Below are 18,337 nucleotides of genomic sequence, written 5' to 3'. Positions count from 1 at the left end.
CATTTAGAGGCCCTCAGTCCTCGACGCGGCCGTCGCGGGTTCGATTCCCGGACCCGACGACATTTGCCGCATGTCTTCCCCCCTTTCCCGTCAGCCTACTGTCATATAAGGGACACTAGAGCCCACAAAATAAAAAAATTACATGCTATGCGTAGGGCCCGCGGAACAAATAAAAATTGGTGTTTACTGAGTGAAAGTAAAGCTTTAAATTATGTTCATACGCAATGTTAATGGTCGTCGCCATATTGGAATCCCAACTTAACTGGAAAACAGCTCTGACGTCATACCCAACTGCGAGTCCCCAGTTGGGGTTTCCACTTCCGAGGAAACTGGTAAATGTTTGAGTTCTCTAACAATTGCGGCAGCCATATTATGGGCAAAATAGAATATTTCTGTATCTAAATTTACAGAATCGATCTTATGCAATATTGAAACCTCTGAAAAATATCACAATTTGTTTTTGATTTAAATGCTCAAACACGTTTGAACGATAATCTAGTTTCAGATTTTCATTTTGTATGATTTTCCTTGTGTGTTTTAGCTACAGTGTTTTTTCAAAAATACTCTATCTAATATAGTATTTTTAATAGATATTAAGGTGCACGAAAATGGAAAGCATTACACTCATGATCTGGGGAGAGATAAGAGAAACAAAGATTGATTTCTGTCCCTCAAATTCATCACTTAATTCAAAAACACCTCCATCAAAACATACATTCAAGCAAACATCAATCAAAGGACTCAACATGAGTTATCCAAGTTTATTAATATTATTTTTCAAAACTAATATAAATCCCACATAATATGATCCTGGTGCCATTAAGTCAATGAATGCATGGATACCTGCTTTAAGTACTGCATTTCAACACTCAGCTCAAAATATTTTTTCTTTTTTTTCCCTCATGATCATTAGAGTGGAAACACATGGCCTCAGCGCACTGTCATATTCACTACTAATCTACCGTTTTCTCTCTTGTGCAAGTCTATGCGAGTGAGTTAGTCAACAGTATTAGTGTTTTTTTTTTCTTTCCACAGCATCCAAGATGGACGCTGGTGCTCAACTACAGAGAGAGACAGAAAGGGATGGTGGCAAAATCAGTTAGAAGTGTGAGAACAAACAGTAAATCTCAACTTGAGCTGTGTTTTTTTTTTCCCCCTCTGAACACACGCACCCACACACACACGCAAACACACGCACTCTCACACTCACGCAGGAGATTAAAAAGTCAACGCCACTGCCAGTATCAATTTAACAGCATGATCACCAGTTTTCAAATCTCTTCGACACTCACAGGCCTGAGATCACCTCACAAAAAACCCTTAGTTAGGCTTCGCACGTCTGTCTGCGGGAAGAACCCCGACGGAATAAAAAAAGATGAGAAGATTCACAGCAGTTCCCGACAATCGCTCAGTTTGGAAACAACAGTCAAGAGAGGGGGTGTGACATTCTTTTTTTTTTTTTTTTTTTTTTTTTTTTTGCTTCCTAAAATACATGGGGATGGTGATGAGGGTGCTGTCGCCCAATGAAGGTGCAGGAGGGTGGCGTAGTCGTAGCAAAGCATGTGCATATTCTGGGAGTGAGGTGAACCATGGAGCTGATTTCCACTCTAGAAATACTGGGTGTGCACTAATACAGCAGCTGATTTGTTTACATATTTCCTTAGTTAGGAATGTCTTGATTTACTTGGAAGAAAAAACAAAAACCGAGAAAAAAAAAAAAAAAAAAAAAAGAACATCTTTCACTAACAATCCACAATTGCTAAACATAAACTAATCAATACAATGACTGGTAAAATGAATCCTGCAATGTTTTTTTTTGTTTGTTAAAGTGAAGGTTGACATTCTATTCCAGTAAAGCAAGGCATTAGGTTTACAGAAATGCAGCTTTACTAGAGCAGCTCCCCTCACCTGCAACTCGGCGGCCCGTGTTAAGCCCACGTTATATGTGCAAAGAAATGCATTGCAAGGAAACATGCAGAGAAACAAAACCGAAATGACACTTGAGGAAACAATCAAAAGCTACATAAAAGCTTCATAAATACAATAAAATCTCAAATCCATAATGGAGAAATCTAGTTGTTGTTCTACTATGTGAGAGCTGGCACTCTAGGCTCTATGCTTTTTTGTTTTCTTTTTCTTTTTTTTCCTCGTAGTAGAGCTGCGCAGGTAATTCGTGCCATCTTTGGTTGACTGCAGTACTGAAGAGAAAGTTAATATGATCAGAAAATAAACTCCGAACAAACAAAAGTGTTGTTGGGAAAACAGCATCAACTCTCGGCAGACAGCTGCGCCTCAATGTCCACTCTGCAGATGGGGCACTTCTTATTGGTGAGGAGCCACTGATCCACACACAGCTGGTGGAAGAGGTGCATGCACGGCAGGCGCCTGCAGGGGAGAACACACGGAGATCACTTTTAGAGCTTCGAGAATCCGACCACCTCTCCTGGAACAGTCGCTGCAGAAAGCAAACTCTGTCTATGATGGCGAGAAAGCAGATCATTTCAACAGATCAAATGACTCAATCAATTCTGCAAAATCTAATTCTCAGTACAAGAACAACCGTGAGACGGTGTAAAACAACCATTGAGATGCAACCGAACAGCTTATGCTGCAGGTATCCAGGTGTCTAGATAAACAACAGTGTTTAAAACAGTTCAGATATCATAAAGCGGAGAAATTTAAATGCAATTTTTGGTTGGTTTTGTCAACAAATGACACTTTACACAGCATCGGCATGTAACAGGGTTCGTGCACTTTTCAATTTAAGTTTTCAAGCTTTCAGCACCAAACTTTGGAAATAAAAACAATACAAATAAACAGAAGAAGACCGTTTAAATTCACTATTATATGACAGAATTTAATAGTGTTATTAATAATCTGCATCTTGTGATGGTATTCTACATTCTACAGCAAAAATGGGATGTTTTGAAATGTCACTCACACACCCCTGACTGGTCCGAGAATAAAACACTAGTTTAAATTTAAAGAGTCTGCCAATTTCTTTCAAATAAAAGCCTAACTTCATTTCAATTACTCAAATCAATAAATCATTGAGATATTAGGAATAATAAATATTCAAAAATGAAAAAAATAAAATAAGAAAATTCTCAGTTGTGATTCTAAGTGACGTAAAACAAGAAAAGTTTAGTCTGATTTAACTTCAGACAGACAACAAATAAATGTGTGTCTTTCTATTAAGTGTATGAAAATATCTGGATCCAACTGTAAATAACGTTTTCCAAATTTAGGCTGTACTTTACTTCAAGACTGTGCAGTTTTAGTAGCAAGCACTTCCACAGACTTTATACAGATATTAAGCATTTTCCAAGCCTTGAAAAAAACAAACAAATTGAAATTCAAATATTTTCAAGAATTTCATTCACCCTTATGTAATTGTCATTAAGATTCGGTCTGAGCAGCAAGAATCGGGAATAAACTGCACAGCTAGAGTAGGAGAAACACAAGGTAAACCCTACACAACCTCAAATTTAGACACACCAGCCTTTCTGCCAACAGGGGGCAGCGTCTCCTCCTGGAAAACCTGAGCCTGTGCCAAAAAGCAGCTCCATGAGGCCGGTAATTTTAAGGTACTCTGGGACTTTTCTGCTGATTACCAGAACTCCTTTGGGTTGTTTTTAGAGGAAAAATGAAAATCCCGCTGGACGGCGGGAAACTGGAACGACTGCACCTGTCTCCCCGCCTGTGTTTGCGGGCTCACAGACACGCCCCTCTGAACGGATAATTGAACACATTTAAACCTGTGAGGAAAAGGCAAAGACAAACTCCCGGGAGAGCGCAGAGCTTCACCTGACATCCTCCCCCTCCTCCAGTATCGACAGGCAGATGGTGCACTTCTCCTCCGTGTCTTCATCAGCCCCCTCATCTTCGTCTTGCTTGCCGTGCAGCTTTCTCTGTCGGGGGAGAAACATTTGGAGACATGAATTTTAAAAGCAAATTCTCTCAATAAAATCACTCAAACTGCTCAACTAAACTCCTAGCATGACATTAAAAAACAAATGGCTCAAGCCCCATAACAGTAACTTTTTTTTTTTTTTTTCCTTGTTTCAACAAAACAAACTTAAAATTTGGGAACAGAGAGAATGGTCATTTGGTCCTGAAACAGAAAAGAAAACTTTCTATCTCAAGTCTCAATGCTAAACAAATCAAAGTAATACAAATAATAATAATAATAATAATAGTAATAATAATTTTTTTTTTTTAAAAAGCCGAATTTCCCGGCCCCCAAGGATAACAATAAAATCTAACGTACATGTGAGCAGAGACATGTTTCCAAATTGATTTGTTCGTTTTGATTCTCACCGATTCTGGGGTTGCGTGCATATTTTTCCCAATAGATGCCCAAGCTTCAGGGGTTAACTGTTGGTCAATGTCTCTCTCCAACACCTTCTGTATTGGGTGGCAGGGTGTTAGATTGCTTGTTTAGGTACATTTGAAAACCTCTAAGGATTCTTTCCCCCCGCCCCAAACATTATCTTCACGGCTGCAATCTCTGGTGAAAGACACTACAGTGTTTTCTAAAACATCAGAGCAACAAAAGACCACTGCGCACTCTGTCCCAGAACGCACTGCAGCAGACATGCACACGTATGTCCAACATGTTGGGAAATTGTGAGACAGAATGAAACGCTCTGAGCAGGTTTTACCTTCTTGTACTTGTGTGGGTAGGTGCACCTCTCTATGGTTCCCTGAGAGGCTCCTCGATTCACAGTCCCAAGTCGTTCCTCTAAATGCAGCAGGTCCTGGTGGAGACAAACTTGTTCTCAGCGTCTCCTTCAACAGCATCACTGAGAGCCCGAACGGCCGTGTTTGCTCAGCCGGGCAGCACAAATAATGACAGAGTGTCTTCTTGGTAGCTTTTAAAAGCAGCAAATTTAAGTTGAGTCTTTTAAAATTGTGATTATGCTTTAGACATAACAGAAAAGCTAGCCTCAGAAATGACAGCTTTAGCTCACCAGTTCAAGTAATTTCATAGGCATAAGAGAAAACACACACACTAACTGATCGTGTACGTTAAAAATAAAAATAAAAAATTTAAAAACTGAACAGAAATACAGGTTTTGGAGTCACTGGATTTGCAATTTGCCCGACATTATTTGATTCTGCAACATGCAGAGGTAAAACTGCTTCTGAAACTTTTAATGTCACATCTCACTTAAAATATATTAGAATGGGCCAAGATTAAGTTTATATATAAATTATACATTCTTTATTCAATGTTTTTCCTTTTCAATCTTGATGTCTTATTAAATCTTTTCGTAGTCGATTAAATAAAATAGTAAATATTTTCTAAGAGATGGAGTGATTTGTTTTAAACAGTAAGTGCAAGAAAAGTACAATAAGGTAAAGACACGCAAAAAATATAAATAAATAAAATAACGCTGGTGATCTGACCTTCACCTCAATTGGCTCCACCAAGTTTGCTGATTGTTGAAAAATCTACATTTTCTTCCCTCTAATGATAACTAGGCGTCGCCCTGACAACAACACTGTAAACACTTTTGCCATTTAAAGTTTCGGTGAAGTGTTACAAAATAGAGGAAGATATAAGAAGCCATTTCAAAGGAAACTATTTTCCTTCCTATGTTGAGACAGCTGTGGTTTATTGTGGGTGTGAGATAACAGGGAGGAAGAATAGCGAGAAAAAAAAAAGAAGAGTAGTTCCTCTTTTTTCAAAAAATAAATTTATGGTTTCAATCGCCGTCTGTCGTGGATTATGAAATCTCAAAGTTAAGGATCTGCATCGTCTAGGATCGAAGACAATTACTTTAGTAGGACAAAATGCTAATTAAAGAGGCTAAAAACAAATGTTTCAAATGTTAACTCCAAATGATTGTCTTTATTTTTTTACTTTGTCATTTTCACACATGGTGGGAAATGACCTCTGCTCCTAATATTAATAAATAACATTGTCATATTATACCTCTTAAAAATTTTAGCCAAACCCAATTTCTCTTTATCGGCACGCCAGAGACTGAAAAAGTTGATAAACTCGTCTCATTGGCCTCATCATCATCTTCATCATCATCTGTAGCTGAGTCACATTTTAAAAGAATGGTAAAAAAAAAAAACGGACACATCCGGCGCCACCATGTTGAACTGTTTCTCACCCCGGAATCAGTCGTTTGAGTTTGTGACACCAAACCGAGTCTGCATCACAAAATGGAAAGTCTAAACCTTACTTCTGGTGACAAAGTTTCACAACTGCATGAAAAGAACAGGACTCGCATCGCACAGCAAGCTGCCAAGAAATGAGTATCCAATTTGCCTGTATTTAGTGACTGAATAAAACTAGCTAAAATTAGAGCTGATGGGACTGAAAGCAGCAGTGTGTGTGTGTGTGTGTGTGTGTGTGTGTTTGTTTGCAGCAGTGTTTGATTCTTTATCTACATCTTTAGGAAGAGCTGATTTAGCAGCAGACAGGTGCAGTTCTCACCTCGTAGGTTCTTCCAAAGCCAGTCATTCTCGATGAGATGTACCTAATGTGCGGGTAGGTCACTTCAGAAATGCCAGTAGTGTGCTGCAGGAAACAAAGACGAGCATTTACAAAACATCACAACAAGTCCCTGAAAAGCACTTAAAGCCGAGCCAAAAATATTGCATGTAGCTTAAGGAGAGACGTTGAAGTTTTTCACAAACATTTCCAAATATTTGATGTTGAAAATTTTATTTATAGAGCTAAACCAGGTATTACACATATGCATGTAATTAACAAAATAAACTAAAATGTTTTCTGGACGTATTTCAGTAATGCAAAATTTATTTATTGCATGATAAATTAGACCAAACTCAATAATTTCCATTATTTATAATTTTCTCATTTTTTTCTTTTTAAAAAAAATAATTAATCTATTAGTGAACACAGAACAAACATTACAGACCAACAAATGACCAAAAACTGGTGCTTTAGTCTCAACTTGACCTTTGTTTACAGAGAATTCATAATTAATTCTATTTGTTGTTTCTGTTTTATTTATTTTGCATATTTAAAATGTCTTCCACTTACAAAGTTAAATATTTATTAGAATTTTAAGTTTGTTGATTTTTGAATTGTTTTGTTATTGCGTCATTAAGTCATTATCATTACTTGAAAATGGTCTCAAAACAATATTAATCGTTTATCGCAATAATTTCTGGGACAATTTATCTTCCAGGAAAATTTGTTATTGTGACAGGTCTACCGTTCAACAGATGAGTGTATATAAAATTATAAAGCCAAACTGCAAACTAAACATGTTTTAGATGGAGGTTTTGTTGAGCGCAGACTTAAATTGCTTTATGAGCTTGAATTAATTGCTAATCCATAATTGGAACTGTTTTTTTTGTGGAACTATTTCTGAGGTAACTAATGTTAGAAATAAGGCCCAGCGGAACGAATCCAACACAGACTTTGTATGAAATGTGTTTGTTATCTTCTATGCTAATAGTTGCAAAGGTCTCTTCTACCATTAAGGAGATGGGGAAGTGGTGCAGTCTCGGGGGGGTATGGTAGTGGGGCAGGTGAGAGTGCAGGTGCCCTGGAGCGTACGAAGCCACTGGCACACCAGCCTCGATGCCAAGCTCCCTGTTCAACAGGACAGAGTCATTACTACATCGATGCTGCAGGTAGAACTCCAGACATTTCAGAAACACAAACATCGTCGATTAAAAGACGAAACCATAAACCCACCATGTCGTTCTCTGCTCAGGCTGGCGAGGATGGGAAGACATGGTCTGTGGCACATGGATGTGGTGTCCGTGGCCGTAGTTGGGGTGCATCCTGTGAGGGTGTGGAGGTGGCCGCTCATGTGCCCGCCTGCAAAGAAAAATAAAATACACGCGTTTCACCAATAAACCTCTGCAACCTTTAGGAATCCGTGGCGCCGATACTCACGTGGGGTGCTGCATCATCCTCCGCCTCTGGACCTCCATCCTCTGCAGCATCTCGTGCTGATGCATCCTCTGCACCGAAGGCCCCAGAGGTGGCATGTGGTGCTGCAGGGTCTGGTGGTCCGGTGGAAGGTGCTGGGCCAGGGGCACGGTTGAAGTGGGGAGGTGGTGGGTGGAGAGGGGAGGTGGAGGCGCGGGAGGAACCTGGGATGGCAGTGGCGTATGAAAGGAGTGGGGAATGAGGAATTCGCCTTGTGGAGGAGGCTGCGGTGTGAGTTGGGGGTTCCCGTGGGAGTGAGGGCAGGCGGAGGAGGGCTGATGATGCAGGGATCGCGTTAGAGAGCCATCTGGAAACGGAACCAAACAGGGAAAGAGTCAGTAAAGCTATTCAAACCAAACTAACAGTAAAATAGAGAGACTGTGCTTAGAAATGAGGCTTTTGCTCCATTTGAGATATAAAATTACAAATGAGGCGCTTCCAAATGCCTCTTTGTCTGATTAACAAGAGATCACAAAAAGTTATTCATATAACTTGAATTATTATATTTCCAATTAAAAACAAACAAAAAAGTGTTTTATTTATTTCCAGTCTTTTAAAAAAATATTTTAAAAGTATGAATAAACTTTGCAGACTTCCAGTTTAGGATCTGCCAAAACCAAAAGCTGCAGGGACATGGAGGGATGAACACATCAATAAACGAAAGGATGGACTGATGGACGGATGGACAGAATGACATCCACATAAACACAGAGTGTGGAAGAACCACAGTGCTGGTTCTGTTGGAGTTCCATGCCGGATTTTTACACCGTTAACCATGAAATATTATTGAAACAAATGGAGAGCCAGGTAGGACTTTCAGGTCAATTTCTCAACCTCCAGAAATATTATGAAATACTGAGTTCCTTTGAATCAAACAAAAAATCCATCTCTTTAGAGTTGCCTCTGATTCATAATAACAGGAGCAGAGATCAATTCTAGTTTGTATTACTTATGATTATCTAGCAACCCAGAAGTCCAGAGGACACTTATTACTTACTCTTATTTAGCAACTCAGAACAAGGATTAGAACCTGGAGGCCAGAAAAACAACCTTAGCAACTACTTTTTAGACTCCTATTCTATTCAAACCAGAGAAGGAATCAGACCAGAGGATACTTACTTATACTTATCTACCAACCCAGTATCTAGTTTATTTACTTTGGATCAACTTTATTAGTTTTTTTCTTCTTTTGCTCTTTCCTTTGGTTTGTTATTTTGTTTGTGTTTTCTTTTAATTTGTAGAAAGCACTTTGTGTTGCCTTGTTGCTGAAATTGTGCTGTATAAATAAAATTACCTTTACAACTTTTTGTTACTTCTCTTTATTTTGACTCTGTACTGTAGCAGTTATTTTTATCACTTGGTGTCTCCTAGTGTATTTTAAGCCTGGCAGGCCACTAGGCTTTACTTGTCCCCCCACCAGGCTGAGCATTGTTTATTCATTTGGTAACACTTTATCTGAATGGGTGTGGATAAGGCTGGCATTCAAGAAATAATGACACTTTTAATGTAAAGTTGCATTAAAACTTGCATTAAAAGTGTCAACTTTGCATTCTACGGCAAATAATGACACTTTAATTTAACGTTGCGTTAAAACTTGCATTAAAAGTCCATTAAAAATGTCAACTTTGCATTATAAGTGTCATAATTTACAGAATGACACTTGATAACAGTCACACATTCATAAAGACTCCTTCATGTTCATAACAGGTGTTATGCCATGTTTGCGACAGTGTCATGTCAGTCTTATGCACACCCCTTCAAATAAAGTGTCACTGTTTTTGTTATTATACGTTATTTTTGAAAACCATAACTTCATAACCACTGCCTGTCTTTACCAGTCTACCCGCTAACAGCTTCAGCAAATAAAATTACAAGTCACAGATAAATTCTCAAAATATTTTGGTCACTTCATACCAAAAGATGAAACAACTGGAGAGCAAAGAATTGCTTTATATGCTAGCCTTTTTTTTAAGACATTATAGTTAGTGTTTAATTACTGTTAATAATGCATTTTAATAGCTAGGGATATTTAAAATTTCCTGTCAACATTTTTAACTCAAAAACACAGAAGGTCGCAGGATGACTGCCCCATCGCCTGCCAGGCTTAGCAAGTTTTCCGGAGGAACCCCTGTTATCATGTAAAGAACTTCGAACTGCCTTGTTGCTGAAATGTGCAGCACGAATAAACTTGACAGACAGAAAGATAGGTGGTGTAAAAAAGGAAAGCGCAGCGGTGCAGTGTCACCCACAGCCAACAACTCTTCCTCGTCACACAGCTTTATTCTCTATGCTGAATTATTATGGGAATCAGCAACTCTTGCTGCCGGTTTCTTGTACTCACAAGGTGGGTGCATGTAATGTCTGCAGGGCTGAGGTTGTGTTTGTGGCTGAGCCACCATGGAGGAGCTGAATGAGTCCACCACAGCTGGCTGACTGGGCCCTGGGGTGGCATGTGAAACATAAGCAGGGGGCCGTGAGGAGGAGCCCGGGCAGCAAGGGTCAAAGGCTGACGTGCTGCCATGGAAACTAGCACCCCCGGTGCCACCGCCTCGAACACTGCTGTTGCTCAGGTCCACTGGCAGGGTTTGCTGTGGGAGGGAAACAGAAACACTGAGGATGCAAGAACTGAACGGCATCAGTCTATTTCAATCTGCTAAACAAGTTGCAGGTGTTTTTTTTACCAATACAAAAGAAAATATATGTAGAATTTCAGACATCCTGCAGATCTGATTTGTTGAAGAAGTACTTTAAGTTTATTCAGCCATAATAATAAAAAATATATATAACAAATAAAGCACTTTGAACTGCCTTGTTGCTGAAATGTGTGCATATGGTGGTAACACACTGCAAAAAACACAAAATCTTCCCAAGTATTTTTGGTCTAGTTTCTAGTGTAAACACCTTAGCATGCTTGAAATAAGTCAAAACTACCCTACAAGCAACTTTTCCGCAAATAATGATCAGTGAAAAACTACATTTTCCCCAATGTCTTGTTCCACTGGCAGATTATTGCACTTATAAATAGTACATTTTCATCAGTATAAAGAAATTATTTACTTAAAACAAGTTCCTATATTGTGCTGAAAAGTTACTTTTATCTTATTTTGAATGTACTAAGATAGTACACCAAAAATACAAGGTAAAGTTTCGTGTTTTTGCAGCTTCAGCTCCTTTATACCTGGTCATGGTAGTGGGATGCATTGCTGCTGCTGCTGCTGTTGCTAACTCCAGCACAGGGGGCAGGCAGAGCACTGGGGCGTTCCACAGGGCAGCTCGGCTCTTGAAAGGGTAAGGTTCCTGGGGGCTGTGGTGCAGGGTGATGGATATGGTGGACAAAGTGGTGAGTGTTGCTGTGGCTGTGCTGAGAGCCGGCGGTCTGCTGAGAGGAGGACGCTTGCAAGCAGCTAGAATGGGAGTGGCTGAGGGACATGTGACCAGGAGAGGGGCCGCTGCACGGAGAGTGCTGCTGACAGCAGGATGGGAGTCTGGGCATGGCTGTGCCTGAGTTTTCTCCTCCTGTACCAGACAAGCCTGGTCTGTTGTCATCTGAACAGGAAAAAAATAAATCACCAGATAGATTATTTCAACACAGATTAGATCAAAAACAAGGGTTTTATCAGGTTCCTCCAACTCAAATCTAAGGCTTCTTCCAGCCTTTTTAACACCATTATTAATGAAATTTAAGATCTGTATCACATCAGAAATGTACAAAAGAAACAGCCTTAACCCTTGTAGTGTTAAGTTTTTTATTTTGCACGGATTTCATTGCATGTGTTGGCAAGAGACGTAATCCGATAGCGAAGACCAATCCCGTCCAGCCACCAGGCCATAAATTTGCACTCCTTAATCCGTTAGATACAAAAAGGCATGCTTCCTAGCTAGCTCGCTAACTCCAGCACAGGGAGGCTGCTAGTACAGGAGGCTAACTTGTATTTTTTAGCTAGCTATCTAGCTAAAATGTAGCTTCCGTTTTTAGATAGCTACTTAGCTAGTTAGGTTTAGCTAGTTCCAGCTAGTTTTTCTCTTTTTATTTCTCCTACCTACCTACAAACTAGCTAGGTAGCCAAAAACTACCTAGCAACATAGTTTTTCTCCTTCCTCCGTTTTCACTCCATATATAGCTGCTAATATACCTTTTACTTGTTAGCAAGGGCACATTAACAGCAAGTTACAACAGCATTCAGTCACAGAATAAAATGAAGAAACGTCTCAAATGTGATTCAAACATCCGCCTGACAGAAAAGTCCTACAAAAAAAAAAGACTGCACCTTTAAGGCCAACTTACCTTTAAAAAAAAAAAACAAAAAAAAAAAACTGAAAAAAAGAAGAATTTAATGCATTTTAAGGCCTTAATTTTAGATATATCGATTTTTAAGGACGTGTGGCCATTCTGTAAACATAAACCAGACTCTGACCGAACATCACGACCGATCTGTCAACAGTAGTTGGTTTCACTGTCCTCATGTCACTGTACCTTCGGCGGCTGTTCGAACAGAACCACTGGTTCTTTGTGTGTGCACACTTTCAGGCATTGAACCTGCGCAGCTGGTGGAAGGGCCCGGGGCATCATTGAGCTCAGAGGTAGAAGCGTGATGGGAGGATGACGATGAAGAGGACGACCTTACTGTCTGAGTGTGAATGCTGCCGGAGGTTGTTGGTACAACTGAGAGATCTGCAGAGGAAAAAAATAATAACAAATTGAGATAGTTAGAAAATATATTAATGACAATAATTAATGCACAGTGATTCCAGAGTCTAATAAAATAAAAAAAGTTTGTTTACAGCCAATGTAGCTTTTTTCCCTAATTCAATCATTTTTATAAACCATTAGTGAAGAGAAACAGCCGTAAATTAAGACAAAAAAAACGACAAGTAAGCTGAATGAATGTCTCACAATTAGTACAATGCTTATTTATGTTTGCTTTTTTTAAATTATAACAAAGGCTTGTCAGGTTTATTTTCAAGAAAACAAAAAAAAAACAGAAATAAGTTTCCTTTTTTATTCCTTTGTTCAAAAGAATAAAGTGAACCACTTGAAAACTTTAGGGTTGGTGATCCACACAGGGCGGTGATTCAGACCAAAGCGAAAGGCCTTCCAGTGTTTGCATTTCTCAGGGGAGGCAGGGAAAAATTAATTTGTGAATATGAAAAGCAGATAGGCTGCAAATACAGAGAGGATAATAAGGTTTGTTTCTACAACTGAGGAGCATTTACAGAGAAGCACACACAGTACAGTCCACTTTAGTTATATTGCTTTGCTGCCAAAGTGTTTTGATTGAATTAAGTCCCAGGCTGAGAATTGTGCTTGTTAAGAACTGGTAAGGCTATACTGGCTGCTGGCTTACGTACAAGTTGGTGCTCACTGATGCATAATAGTAATTTACTTCTTCAATGTCTTTTAATTCAAGTTTTTGTTATCACATCTACTACATTAGTTCACATTTTCCTCAAAGCTAGTTTAAATTGAGTGAGTAAAATAAAAGGTGTAACATCAGGAAAGCTTTGACTTCAAGGATAAAACCCATAGGAATAAGGATGCAGTTGGATTTTTCAACAGTTTGTAACCAAATTAAATTTCATAAATGAGTCAAAGCATCATACATTCTGCACTTTATATGCATCTTTAAATGAGCAGACTTTCTTGATCAATAGCTTTTTATACTCTAAGGGTAACCTTTTATTCTTCCTTGAATTTGTTAGGATAAGTTTATTTATTGAAAAATATGTCCATCAAATTTTTTGCGCAAGATCATTCTTAAATAAGGAGATTTTATTCTGGTCAGTTCTGCCTATTTTAAGCTCCTTTCAGGATGAGCTGGTTTGAAGGACTTTTGTCACTTCAAATCAAAATAAGCTGCTGTTGGCCACGCCCCTAAACTCAACCTCTACACTCGCACATAAAAATGCCTGCAAACAGAGGACACTTGTCTCTTCCAGCAGCCTTTGTACATTGAGTGCAGCAGTAAAACCAGCTGACCAATCATGCTGGAAAACTTAAAAGCCAAATACAATACATTGAGGTTCGTGGTTTTCACATTAAATCAAATTTTTTTTAAATCAAGAGGTGTTCATTTTATTCAGTTCAGATATTGAGCTGGAAGTTGGATGTCTTACCATCCTCGTCGACAGTGAGATCCACCACCTCTCCGGGGTTCTGGCGCAGCGGCTGGATGACTGTAGACAGCCGGTGACGTCCACGCGGCTCCTGGAGGCGATTCTGGGCACAACTACTGCCCCAAATCCTACTAAGACCCCCGACTGAGCGTGACCTGCATGCAAGCAGACATAAAAGAGAAAAATTACCTCCGAGACAAACCAAGGTATGGAACTAGAAGTTATATTTGCAAAGCTCAGTAACTTTCTGAAACAGAACATTCAAGTTTGGTGAGAGCTGACTGACACAACGGTAAAATAGAAGAGTTGAAAATATGCAAGCAAGTGAAGCAATTCAATAGTGGTTGTTGTGGAAAGTGGAAAGACCAAGTGTACAAGACGGAGCACAAGTTGGCATAAAAAATGCCCAAATATTTTATTCAAAAATACTTTATTGTTCCCAAAGGGAACTTAAATGTTGTTGTAACTCATTAACTCAGATTCCACAAAGTTATTGTAGATGGTGATGGAAAAATCTTTTGTAGCAGGCAGTTTGTATTACAGTGAATCTATTTTCCAAAGACAGGCTAAAGAAGAGGATGGTCAGTGTTGTCCATAGTTTTCTTGGTTTTATGAAGAATACTCCTTTGAATCATCATATCCAAAGGTTAAATGACAAAATCAAATAAATATTGATATTGATGAAAGACATCAACACAAATAGCTCAACCACAAGAACTCGGAATGCACAACTTGCCTCAAATCCTTCCCATTATTCCCCAGACACCTTTAATTTTCCTGCATGCCCCTCAAATGTCACCCGCTGCCGCTCCTCTTCCTCTCGCCCCGTTCTCCTCTTTCTTTTAATTTTCTCTCTCAAAGGCTCCTGTTGCTCTTCTCCCCGGCCTCTGAGACGGGGTGAGAAACAAGGGAGTAGGCACAGCTCCCTCCACGGTGCGGTGAGAGACAGGTGAACAGAGGGAGGAGGAATGACCCCGAGAGACAGGAAGCTGTGTGGGAGTGCCATGAAGCAGGCTGCCATGGAGATGTTGAGGTAGGGGACTTTAGTGCTGCCAGTGGAGCGCTTTTGAAAAATATCCAGCAGCGATGGAGAAAGAGTTCAATCTTGGAGAGAAAACCTTGACAGAATGATTTAATCAAATGAAAAATCTGAATTAAAATCAGAATTTTTCTTGTTTGTTCAGATTACAGACAGATGGGAAATTGAGCGGTTTGACTCTTAATTATGATGTTTAATATTTTATTTTAACAGCCTTGTAGCCTGCAAGAATATTTCTTTAATATACATAATAAATCATTTCACTCCCACGTTACTAGCAAAGCCAACAGAAATCTTCACGTAATTTTTGTTTCATTATTTTAGTTTCTAAGCAGCGGATCAAACCAAAGTGAGGTTTTGCTTTAGATGGTGCTGTTGGTCTGCTCAGCTTTGGTTTGTTGTTAAAAGGAGCAACACAATTTTGTTTTTGTTTTCTTCCAAGGTAAACTTTGACCGGTGTTTACATATTTTTTACTCTGTTTATTAAATGCATCAAAACTAAAATAATTCCCACATTCTTCAACCTGTAAAGAGGAAAAAACGCGACATGTTTGTGTTTGGTAAAAATCAGAAAAAGGTTAGTGACAGATGTTTTTTAAATGTTTATTTAATTTTGTTGTACGTTGTATCCTTATCCTTAATGTCCTATGCTTATTACTTTCTCTCTTTTTTGAGTTAAAACAAAGTTTGTGCTGTTTGTTTGTTCATGTAAAGGAAAACTTTGGCTGATTAAAACTGGAGTCCACTGGTCAGACCGCAATGAAATTCAGAAACTAGTAAAAGCCCGACTTTACTGCAAATATTGTCGCTTTTTATGCACAAAGCAAGCCAGTAATCAAGAAGATTATAGCTGGTTATTAGTTTATTTTCAGTTCAAATCCAAAATAAAATTAGTTTTTAAAAACTTTAAAAGAACCGGCAGCTAAATATGAGAACTATGTGTACTGAGGCAAAATATAAAATATTAATTTCAGACAGTTTTTTTTTTGTATTAGCTTACAGTAATGTAAATCTACTTTGCAATGATATAAATTACTTAAATAATATGGTTTTTCACATAAATCTAAACGTTGGCTTCCATTACATTCTGCACCATGAGGCAGGAAATGCTTTTTTCGCGCCGTTTGCAATACGGGGAATTCCCATCTGCTCACACTATCCATTTCCTTTTACATACATAATCAAAGTGGTATGAAGAGGAAGCTCAGTTACCTTTTACACTTTCAACAGCAACTTATAACTTATAACCAATTTATAACCAGAGTGCAAATTCAGACATAATAAACAAACTCCCAACAACCCGGCAGTGAGGCTGGGATGTAGAGAGAGATTGAGGAGATGAGTGGGGAGTCTAATTGGACTTCCTTGTACTCTTTGGGTTGACCCCAAGGGGCCAAGGCTTGACATTAGGGAAGGGCCGCTAATTAAGCAGAACTGGGATTATTTTGTAAATATCTGTTTACCACTGGAAACCTCTGGGGACGAGGGGTGCCAGCAGAGAGGAAAACACAACGTTATAAATATCATCACTATGGGAATGGAGGGGCCTTGGCAGGGCTGAGGTGGTGCCAAGGCAGAGCGACACGAGGCACGGACCCCGGGGACAGGAGGAGAGCGACGGGCTGCGTGTACTGCGGCAATGTGGAGTGGACTGCTGGGGCTGATGCTGGTGACAGCTAAGGTTGGGAGTTTGGGAGTTCAACAGGGAGGGAGGGCAGGAATAGCAGAGTGAGGAGTGGTAAACAATTTATGGCACTCAGCTTTACAGCAGACTTTCTTATCATGATTTAAGACTTCGTACATTTTCTGGAAACAAGTCACACAGAAAATCTACCTGAAGAAGCTTCATATTTTCACAAAGTCTGCATGTACTGAGCAGAGACCTGTGAACATGTCTGCTGTTATTAATTATCAGTGGAAACTACGAGTAACTTAAAAGAAACTTCGTCTATTGCACTAGTTTACAGAGTAGTTACATGAATAAACAAATACTGATTCATAATTTAAATTATTACTCTGACAGAGCACCCCTGGGAAGGACACGTTAGTTATAAAAAAAAAAAAAGAAAGAGAGTCTCATTCTCTTCTTGATAATGCCAAAAAGCTGCTTTTAAATGTCACACAACTCTAACAGTTTACTGTTTAATATATAGATATGAAATCCCAGCATAGAATAAAACACTGTAGTACAAATTAACACAGACACAAGTGACAAAAACTGCAGATGAATGCATGTGAGCAAACAGGGCCGATGTCAGCATGAACAGAGATTTCATTGCTCGTTCAGTCGGCCTTTGATTCTCCACCCTCCTGCTCCACTAGTGCCCATCCCCCACTTCAACACATCGCTACGTTATCTAGTGAGAGAGGAGATCTGAAAAGTGGCAGGAAAGAAGGCAAATCATGACCGTCCAAGCTCTGGGTAGCAACTTTAAGGAACCGAAAACATATATTCTTAGTGACTTGGTGCTAAAATGGAAACAGGGATGTGGTTAGAGAAGTGAGGGGACAAAAAAAAAAACCGTGTGACAGATGTGACCACAGAGGAAAACGTTTGTGCAGGATCACAGATTAAAAGGAGTACTGAAAGAGAAATTTACACATGAACGGGGGAAAATGTGACTCTCAACATGCTGGGGGAAATGAAGAGAAGAACAATTTGACATATTTCAGAATAATGACATTCTGTTTGCTGTATATGATTAGCAAAAAAAAAAAAGGGCTGCATAGTGGCGCATCGTTGCCTTACAGCAAGAAAGTCCTGGGTTCAGTGGGATGGATTTGTGGTGTGTTGCAACAGTTACATCAGCAACTTTTCACTTCAACATGTTGATGAAGTTAACAACCAAGATCCATTCTCGAAGAATTAATTTCTTTAATATTTTGTACTGTGTTTCAACACAAATTATAACTAGTTCAAAAACAAAGCTTCCTCATGGGACTTTCCTTCAACTTAGCCTCCTCATCTTGTTCAAATTGGCACTTCTGCAAACTAATAAACACAAATGCAAAGCTGCAGAACTTCTTTCAAGTTCATAAAACTTCAGAATGGCATCAGAAAAATGCTGTATACCAGAAAATAATCACACAGACTCAAGCAAACACAACAGAAACAGAAAATGTAGTGAGAGGATCCTGTCCTTTTGTCACCCGCACACATCGTAAAAACTAAATAATATTCAGAGGCTCGGTGTGCAATCTTCACCTTCCCAAAAGTACACAACTGTAGGTAGGAAAGGAGCCTCTAAATTATTCCA

The 18,337-nt window shown here is 39.2% G+C and overlaps 1 protein-coding gene across 6 annotated transcripts in view; it reads right to left on the bottom strand.

The window, feature by feature from the left end:
• Positions 1–747: 747 nt before the first annotated feature.
• Positions 748–18,337, bottom strand: part of rnf111 (ring finger protein 111) — a 30,677-nt gene continuing 13,087 nt past the window's right edge. For 4 of the 6 annotated variants that reach the window (XM_044138753.1, XM_044138762.1, XM_044138769.1 and 1 more), the window contains exons 4-15: positions 14,042–14,196; positions 12,402–12,599; positions 11,106–11,473; positions 10,269–10,515; positions 7,892–8,234; positions 7,688–7,813; positions 7,465–7,582; positions 6,455–6,538; positions 4,665–4,760; positions 4,321–4,407; positions 3,808–3,911; positions 748–2,385 (exon numbers count right to left, since the gene is read on the bottom strand). In XM_044138753.1, coding sequence (XP_043994688.1) covers positions 2,268–2,385; positions 3,808–3,911; positions 4,321–4,407; positions 4,665–4,760; positions 6,455–6,538; positions 7,465–7,582; positions 7,688–7,813; positions 7,892–8,234; positions 10,269–10,515; positions 11,106–11,473; positions 12,402–12,599; positions 14,042–14,196 — 2,044 coding nt within the window. In that variant the 3' untranslated portion in view covers positions 748–2,267. The remainder of the gene's footprint in view (positions 2,386–3,807; positions 3,912–4,320; positions 4,408–4,664; positions 4,761–6,454; positions 6,539–7,464; positions 7,583–7,687; positions 7,814–7,891; positions 8,235–10,268; positions 10,516–11,105; positions 11,474–12,401; positions 12,600–14,041; positions 14,197–18,337) is intronic. The other 2 variants (XM_044138784.1, XM_044138793.1) reach the window with 1 other exon arrangement.

The sequence above is a fragment of the Gambusia affinis genome, linkage group LG02 (assembly GCF_019740435.1).
Source record: "Gambusia affinis linkage group LG02, SWU_Gaff_1.0, whole genome shotgun sequence".
Lineage (NCBI taxonomy): Eukaryota > Metazoa > Chordata > Actinopteri > Cyprinodontiformes > Poeciliidae > Gambusia > Gambusia affinis.
The sequence above is the reverse complement of the archived record's forward strand: the minus strand, read 5'-3'. Positions and strand labels throughout refer to the sequence as shown.